This window comes from Muntiacus reevesi, chromosome 19 (genome assembly GCF_963930625.1).
Source record: "Muntiacus reevesi chromosome 19, mMunRee1.1, whole genome shotgun sequence".
NCBI lineage: Eukaryota > Metazoa > Chordata > Mammalia > Artiodactyla > Cervidae > Muntiacus > Muntiacus reevesi.
In genome coordinates this window covers 39280244-39289075 of record NC_089267.1, presented here as the reverse complement: position 1 = coordinate 39289075, position 8832 = coordinate 39280244, and the positions used below count along the sequence as shown (strand labels likewise).

The 8832-nt window shown below is 54.7% G+C and overlaps 1 protein-coding gene across 1 annotated transcript in view; it reads left to right on the top strand.

The window, feature by feature from the left end:
- The first annotated feature begins 4023 nt into the window (after window positions 1-4023).
- The window catches only part of FOXO3 (forkhead box O3), a 114959-nt gene continuing 110150 nt past the window's right edge, over window positions 4024-8832 (top strand). Inside the window, exons 1-2 of the mRNA XM_065911737.1 lie at window positions 4024-4270; window positions 5360-6115. Coding sequence (XP_065767809.1) covers window positions 5498-6115 — 618 coding nt within the window. The 5' untranslated portion in view covers window positions 4024-4270; window positions 5360-5497. The remainder of the gene's footprint in view (window positions 4271-5359; window positions 6116-8832) is intronic.

Below are 8832 nucleotides of genomic sequence, written 5' to 3'. Positions count from 1 at the left end.
ACAGTCACTGTAATGACCTAGAGGAGATTTTGCCAAGGTATGCCTCAACTGAAGGGGAAAAAGAGGAGAGAGGACAAGAGCTCCAGACTCCTAGAGAGAATGGTGATGAAAGCTGCCTGGGTTGATGCCCCAGAGGACAAGCCAAAGCTCAAGCTCTTTGTTTGGCACATAGTGTTCAGTAGGTTATGTTTTCCAGAGGAGTAGCATGCCGGCAAGTGGGGAAGCAGAGGATGTCAGACAAAGAATGGGGAGCCACCGTAGACCTGAACATAGGGGCTCCTTCTTTCTTGCCTGGTGGCTCAGTCAGTAAAGCGTCTGCCTGCAATGCGGGAGACCTGGGTTCAATCCCTGGGTTGGGAAGATCCCATGGAGAAGGAAATGGCAACCCACTCCAGTATTCTTGCCTGGAGAATTCCATGGACAGAGGAGCCTGGTGGGCTACAGGCCATGGTGTCACAAAGAGTCAGACACGACTGAGTGACTAACACTTTTACTTTCTTTCTTTCCAGCTGGGTCACATATTTGATTGGAGGCTGTATTGTTTGTGTTTCCTCTCTTCATTCTTGAAATAGACACAGAAGCCAATCCAAGAGGGAAATGAGCACTTTGCTCATGGGCAGCATGCTCAATCCGTGGTGTTTGGGCTCTGGCATTAGAGGGAGACTCCAGCTACAAAGGGGATTGGGCAGGGGTCTAGTGCTCGTGCTGACTCCTCAGAGAACTCTGGCATCTACCATCAAAACCCCCACAAATTAGGTGTTTGGGATGGCGAATTTACTTAGCTTATTCAGGTAAAAAATTTTTTTAAAAGTTTCTTCCTCCAGTGATTGAATTTACAAATTGGAGTGGACAGTTACTGCCTTAAATCATCTGTAGAAATGAACAAGGTATAATAAGTAGGGAAGATTTTGACCAAAAATTCTATTGCAAAGGTAATGTTGGCATTCATTCCTGATCAACAACCATAGCTTATTCAGCTTTCCTATACTAAACCGCAAAGAAATGAAGGACCAAGGAAGCCTTCAAGGGGAAGACAAAGGTCAAAGCAATTTCCAACTTAGAGGAATAATCACTCTGAGTTTTCAAAGGCTCGCCCATAGGGACACATTACAAGTGTTAATTCTTTGGGTAGATTCACATTTACCAGTCTGTACGTTTATAGTCACTGTCGTTTGAAGTTTTGATCTTCAACTCATTTAGAAACTTACCCAACACTGTATGTAGGACCTCTTTTTTTGCCTTGTACTGCTTTTAAACTCTTGAAATACTGAACTTTTAAACGTTTCATCCTCACAATTAAGACTGAAAGCTTTTTGAGGAAAGTAGCTTTATTATGTCCCTACCCCCTTTAATCACCAAGAGAGTCACAATGAGCTCAATTAATCTAGGAATGTTTAATTCTTTCATTTTAGGGGGAAGGTCCGTGGGATATGCATTCTGTTAATGAACACACACTCAACATGTTTTCATTAGTGAAATTCTAATGGCTGAGATCCCGGCCAGTGTAAACACATTCTTTCTATGTCTTAAAAACAAAGAATTGCCTAGATTTAGAGAAGAAAGAGGGTGATTTCTTTTACAGCATGTTAAAGTTTTAAAAAGAAGCAACTGAAAATTCTTTGGATTTTATGCTGTACCACAGGGCAAAGCCTAGGTGAAACGGCCTCCTGGTTCTTCGTGCAAAACAGAAAACCAGACTCAGAGCAATAAATTCTACCACACCTTCCACACTGCTAGGCTATAAACCAGATGCAAACTCAGGGCTTCTCAGCGGGGCAAGGCCCACGATGAGAGGTGTGGGGCCGCACTCAGAGGAACAAGCCCAGGAAGGAGAGACCGCTCTACTCTAGACTCCACCTCCGCACAGGAAGAGACGGGTACAGATGGACTGGGGACATTCGGAGCAAGGCACAGACAGGGTGTTTAGTGCCAGTTAAGTGTGTTGAAATCTGCTCCGGAGCCGGTGGCCACGGACCCTATCCTGGCGCGGCCTCCAGGACGAAAGGAAACAGGTGGCTTCGCTCCGGAGTGTGAATGAGGGCGCCGAGCCCGGGCTTACAAAAGGCAGGATTCCGCAGCGAGAACACGCTGTCTCCGTAGAGGCTTTAAACTCTCACGAAACAGCGCGCGAAACTCGCAATCAGGCCCAAGCGGCCGTCTGCAAAGGAAGCCCGTAGCGGGGACAGCCTTGCTGTACCGTGAGCTGCGCTCAGAGAGGCCGCGGCGCGGGCCCCGCCGCGTCCCCCAGCCAGCGCGGGCAGCCCCACGCGCCAGCCACTCAACCGAGCTGCCAGCACAACATTCCATTTAAAAATAACACCCACGTGCGCTGGTAAACAAGCGCGCGCGTCTCCAGGAGCCGCGTGCCCGGGGCGAGCCCGTGCGGCGCGCGTCCGCCCTCCTCCCGCACGTGTCTGCCAGCTCCGCCTGAGCAGCGCTAGCGAGGCCCAATCTCCGCCCCTTCGGCTGGCAGCGCACCGCCCCGGAGTCCCGAGCCCGGCCGCTCCGGGGCCCTAGAGCCCCCCTGCGTTACCAGGCGTGCCCCGCAGAGTGCTCTCCAACTTTCCTCCCCTGATGCCACCTCACCGAGGCGGGACACATCGCCTCAGGTCTGCTCCTTCCCCCCGCAACCCGGTCCTCTCAAACCCTCCTCCTTTTAAGTCTCCCTTCCGTCAGCACGCGAAGGATTGGTTTCTGGGTTCGCCGTCTCTCTGTCCTCTCCCCCCTTCCATCGAATTTTACTCGATTGTTTATTATTTGATGGGGGGGCGGAGGCGGGGGGCGGAGAGGGGTATCTGAGGCCTGGAGACGGGTTGGCCGCGGCCAGTCAGAGCGCGGCATGGCTTGACGATTGAGCGGTGCAGCGAATGGCAATGCGGCGCAGAGATCCCGGGTCACGCGCTTGTGGATACAATGACATCATCTGTTTGTACGCGTCGAACTAGCTTGGTGCAGGGGCGGGGCCGCGCGTCACTTGAGTGACGGGTTCTGCGCAAAGCCCGGAACCTGGAGTCTGGTGGATGGGCGCATTCCTGCCTACGCTGAGTTGGACCTTTTTGTGTATGGGGTTGTTGCCGAGCCCGCTCTGGACTGCTTAAGATACTTCTAGTGACTTGGAAGGATGGGGCGGGATATTTATAAATCAAAATTGATAGACTCTCGGTGTGTGTGTTGCATGTAGTGCATTCTTAGTGCACGAATGAACGACTTGGGTACTGTCGTAGGATAAGGACGTGTGAAGATGTTTTTCTAAACCTGAAGGAGTGTCTTTATTTTTAAAAAGTTAAAAAAAGCACAATGAGCTGTTTTGCCGTCATTTAAAAATTAGACTCATTATTTCTCCTTCACAGTTGTTCAGAATTTGTTCTTGCATTTAGGAATATGGCATAATTTGCTTTTCTCCCGAGTTAGTTACACTTCTCCCCTCGCTGGCCGTGAAATTCATGCAAAATGAAACACGACTGCAGCCAAGTGTCCTAACTCAGTTGCAAACCTCCTGATGTCTGATCAAATCTGAGAGCATCAGCTTATCGAAGTCCTGAGGACACCAACATCTTCGCTTGCCAGTATTTTCACGCTGAGGTAACCCTTGCCGCCTGCGGTCAGCATCTTATCTCGGGTGTTACCTGGTGTCGGGTTCTAATGGGGAACCGGACACCAGGGCGGGCCCAGATCGCGGAGCGACGGGGACCCTCCTTCGCTGGGGAGGGTGCCAGGCGTCCTGCTCGGAGTCAGGGAGGCCACGCGACTGCGCTCGTGGAGCGTTTGGAGCTCTGCTGGCCCCCCTCTCTCGTCTCCTGAGCCAGCGCCGTGCATTGTTGTCGTTGAGGCTCGCCGGAGGGAGGAGGAGCCGGCCGAGTATCGGCCCCGGCGCGCGCCCCGACACTCAAGCCTGCAGCCCCGCGGAACCGGGTCGCGCAGGCGCGCGCGCGCGCACACACACACTCACGCACGCGAGCACACCCCGGCCCGCCGCCCAGCCCTCCCCCTGGGCGGGGACCCGCCCGCCCGCCCGCCGTCAGCCTAGGTTGAGGCACCCTGCGTGTGTCTATAACTTTGTGTTGCTGCCTGGGCCGCTCGCTTGTGGAAGGGAGGAGGAGGAATGTGGAAGGCGGCGGGGCGCAGGCTGACAGGCGGTTTCTCAGGCGGGTTGCGGCGGCGGCCGGAGCGCCTCTCCTCGGCCGAGGTTGCGCGCCCCCTCCTCACCGTGCCCCAGGCCCGCGCGGGATTGTGCGTCCTCCTCCCTCGTCCCTGAGGGGAAGGAACCGAGGTAGGGGCCGGAGCTGTGAGCGGGTCGACCGCCTTCCCGGCGACTCCGGATCTGCTTCTGAGCTGGGCCAGGCGCTTCCCTTTTCCCTCCCCGTGACTCGGTGTGCGCGCCCCTCTTCTCTCCCGCTCGTGTTTTTAAAGGACTTGAGTGAAGGGGGGAAACTGTCAAGATGGCAGCAGCGGGAGCAAGGAGGTGAAGAACGTGCTAGTCTGGGCTTTCTGGCGACCCGGGAGACTTGGTGCTTCCTGACCTGTTGGAAGATTTACGTTCCGACTTGCTCCCTTCTCCCGTTCTTCACTGGGAAGGGGGTGTAGGGCACGACGCCCGCGCGAGAATAAGCCTCACAAACCCCGAAAGTGGCCGTTGCCGCTCGGCTCGACCCTTTGCCAAGAGCCACCGAGCTGCTTGCCCTCCTTTTTCCCGGCTTCCCTTTTTTCTGGAAGTGACAAGGGCCCGTTTGCGCTCGGACCCACGCTTGCTCTCTCAGCCCGCGGGCGAAGAGGGAAATAGGGAGCTTCCCGCGCCGTCCCCGGGCTCGAGCCCTCCGCTGGGAGGGGGTGGCAGGGGGGCGCGGAGGCAGCAGGGCCGGGAACTGGGAGAAGAGCCGAAGACGCCAGACTTTGGCGGCGGCGTCGCGGGAAGCACTTGAGCGGGCCGGAGCGAAACATAAACAAACGCACGCCCGCCCGCCCGGAGTCGGGCTCGGACCGCCGCCGGGCTGCGCCAGCGCCCGCTGCTGCCCGCTTTAAAGGCGCGGCCCGCGCCCCTCCCCCGCCCCGCCCCTCCCCCTTCTTCCCCGCCCAGCCACCTAGCCCAGGAGAGACCTGCAGCTCCGGCGGCGGCGGGGGAGGGGGTGCCCGGTGCGAGCCCGTCGATTCGCTCCCGTCTCCCCAGCGGCCTGGTCGGGGGGCGGCGTCTGCTGCGCCAGGTTCGCGGGACGCACGTCTCCAGGTCTGCCTGCTCCTGGGAGGCGGGCGCGGTGCGGTCGCGAAGCGGTGGCGGCGGCGACGGCGGGCGAGGACTCGCCGAAGACTCGGTTCCAGCCCGGGATAACCAACTCTCCTTCTCTCTCCTCTCGTGCTTCCCCAGGCGGCGGCAGTAGCGGCGGCGGCGGCGCCGCCTGGGAGCCCGAGCCTTCTCGGCGCCCCCGTCCCTCCCCCGCCGCACCCCGCCCCGGCGCGAGAGGAGAGCGCGAGAGCCCGAGCCGCGGGCGGGCGGGCGGCGAAGATGGCAGAGGCGCCGGCCTCCCCGGCCCCGATCTCTCCGCTCGAAGTGGAGCTGGACCCGGAGTTCGAGCCCCAGAGCCGGCCGCGCTCCTGTACGTGGCCCCTGCAGAGGCCGGAGCTCCAGGGGAGCCCGGCCAAGCCCTCTGGGGAGGCGGCTGCTGACTCCATGATCCCCGAGGAGGAGGACGATGAAGACGAGGAGGACGGTGGCGGTAGGGCCGGCTCGGCCATGGCGATCGGCGGCGGCGGGGGCGGCCCGCTGGGCTCTGGGTTGCTCCTGGAGGACTCGGCCCGGCTGCTGGCTCCTGGAGGGCAGGACCCCGGGTCCGGGCCAGCCCCCGCGGCGGGCGCGCTGAGCGGGGGGACGCAGACACCGCTGCAGCCTCAGCAGCCACTGCCACCGCCGCAGCCGGGGGCGGCTGGGGGCTCCGGGCAGCCGAGGAAATGTTCGTCCCGGAGGAACGCCTGGGGGAACCTGTCCTACGCCGACCTGATCACTCGCGCGATCGAGAGCTCCCCAGACAAACGGCTCACTCTGTCCCAGATCTATGAGTGGATGGTGCGCTGCGTGCCCTACTTCAAGGATAAGGGCGACAGCAACAGCTCTGCCGGCTGGAAGGTGCGTACCCACCTGGGGCGGGCAGCTGGACCCGCCGGGCCTCCTGCGCAGTGCGAGGCGCGTCTTCGATTCGACGGAGCGCTCCTGCGGGCGCGGGGGAGAGGGGTTGGCAGGGAGAGCCTCCGCTGTGAGGTTTTGGGGGTTGTGTGATCCCGGAGGAGGGGCAACCCGGGACGGCCGCGAAGGTGGCAGGATGGGGAGAGAAGGCTCCTGGGGAAACCTCAGGCCTGGCCAGGTGAGGCGAGGGGTTGAGGGACACCGGCGAGGGAAGGACAGACGGACCGGAGTGTATTTGCCGGATTCCTGGGTCATCGTAGAGAAGGTAGGTCTGCGGCCAACTTTGGAGTAGAAGTCCCCCATCGTGGGGGTGCGGCGAGGCCACTGCGGGTGGAGTGAGGGGACGGGTTTGGGAGGAGTGGATTTGTGGTTTTCAGCCGGTTGCGGGACCCTGGTGTGTTGTGACTACCTGGATGAGAACCCTTGTGTCCAAGTTTTCGGCTTACGGGTGTTCACTCCCACAGGCACATCAGTCCCATTACGAAAACGGTGGTTGTAAACCTTTTCCTGGCCGGTTTCCTTTCCTTTGCTGCGTTCACACCTCTATTCTAAAGAGATGTCTCTACAGCAGGTAGCTTCTGAGATGCTTTGGGGCCTGGCACGGACCAGTCCTTCCACCTCCACGGGGACTCGCTGCACCTGCTGCTTCCCCGCTGAGGTTTGGATTCTGGCGCTGTTGGAGGCAGGGGGTCCAGGTGTGGAGGACTGGCGCCGGGCGCTTCACCTAGGCCTTGGGGAGGGAGGTTTGCTGGCAGGGCTGGACCGTAATGGCTTCTACCTATAAGTGAACCTGAAGAGAGGCTCTCTACTGTTCATTTTCATCCTCTTGGGGCACTGGACACGTGGTAGGGAGAGAGGTGTGGAAAGGCCTATGATGTAATGACTTCCTGCAGTTGGGCATCCAGAGAGATTAACTCCCGTGCCCCTGCTGGGTCGCTGATACCAGCGGCTCTGCTCTTGCACCTCATCCTCCTGGCCCCATCTCCCGAGATAGGAATGCATACCAGGCTCAGGGGAGCCCTGTGCAGCTGTAGATACCCATCTTTCTGTCAGTTGCTTCTAGTATCAAGTTGGATTTTTTTTTTTTTTTTTTATTAAAAAGGTGCTTGCTTCCTCCTTCTGTCCCTTCCTTTGTCGTCTTTGGGGAGCCCTGTACTTTCTAGGTTCAAGTGGGTGTATAAAATAAGAACAGTTTGACCTTAGATGGAGAACTGAAGCACTGGAGAGGAGCTAGTACATGAAAAAGCTAAAGAATTTAGTGTCATTGACTTTTAATTTGGTTTAAAAAAAATCTTGAAATATGCCTTAAACATTTTTTATGGCTAGTATAAGGAAGGGGTTGGATACTTTAAAAGCAAAACAAGTGCTTTGATATTGTTCCACTAATCTATCTCATGCTTGAACAAACGCTGTTATTATGAATCTTAGGTTTGATTCAGTTGTATTGCTTTGCAGAGGAGTGCCAGTTGTGTGATAACAGGCTGTTTATGAAAAGGATGAGAATTCTGTTTCAAAGCGGTGCTGATGTGATGCTTTTAAAAATTGAGTTTTCCAGTGGATAGCAGGGGTCAATTTCAGTGTATAGTGTTAGGAAGGGATGAATTTGTGGGATCTGAGAAGATGGATTGGGTGAGGTGTGGAGTCTTTCCCAAATTTCTCACACTTGAAATTTAGTCCTACATATTTTGGATTTGGTGCAGAGAATCTGTTAGTTAAAAGTTAGCTTTAAGTTAGTTAGAAAGTTAACATAGCAAGGGTTTTCACCTTTTTTATGATTTTTAAGATTATGAAAGTAATTTTAACACCACAAACAATATTTCTTGCATCGTGTTTATGGTTAAAGATAATACCAGTTTATGGCATTTGAAACTTTTTTTTTTTAAGATTTATGTGAGTAAGTGTGGCCACCAAAAATAGCCATGAATTGATACTGAATTAATTATATTTTCATGTAGCTTACAGGATCTGCAATAGAGATTTGGGGCCTAGTCTTAAACTTTGTGGTTTTATATCTTAACTATTTTTGGTCTCATGGTTGGTTTTTTCCTTCTCTGCTATCTCATTTTTCTTTAAAATCTTATGAAGCATTGTAAATTGAAACTGCCCAGCAGTAATATGTTTAATACAGGGTACATATTTTATGAATATTTTATCTTTAAAATTTTACACCAGGTCCATTTCTGATTATCACATGATAACTAATCCTTGAAGACTATAGAGATATAATTTGCAAGATGACCTTTACCAAAAGATGCAGCCATGCAGGAACTTCCAAATCTTTGATGATGGAGAAGGCCCTTTGAAACTGGGGCTGCTGGTTTCACATTCCGATTATGACTAATAGCCAAGCTTTTTTGGTGCTTGTGGTTTAGTGGGGGTGGAAGTAGAGGGAAAAGGGAGAGGTCAGGAGCTAAGTGTGACCTATTTCTGTGCATCCAAGTTTCAGGAGTTGATTCCTATCATGATTAGTCATTTGGAAGCAGGTGTGTGCTTTTAAACCACACTACTTTCATTCTGAGTTTCACATTCAGGTTTTTAACTTCTAAAAATGTCTGGAATTCAGGTTACCCTCTCCTGGTCATGTGTGCATACAGGCAGAGTGTGCAGGGTCTAGGCCTTACTTCTTTTGTGGCTTTTTGGGCCTTTGTATTATGAGGTCT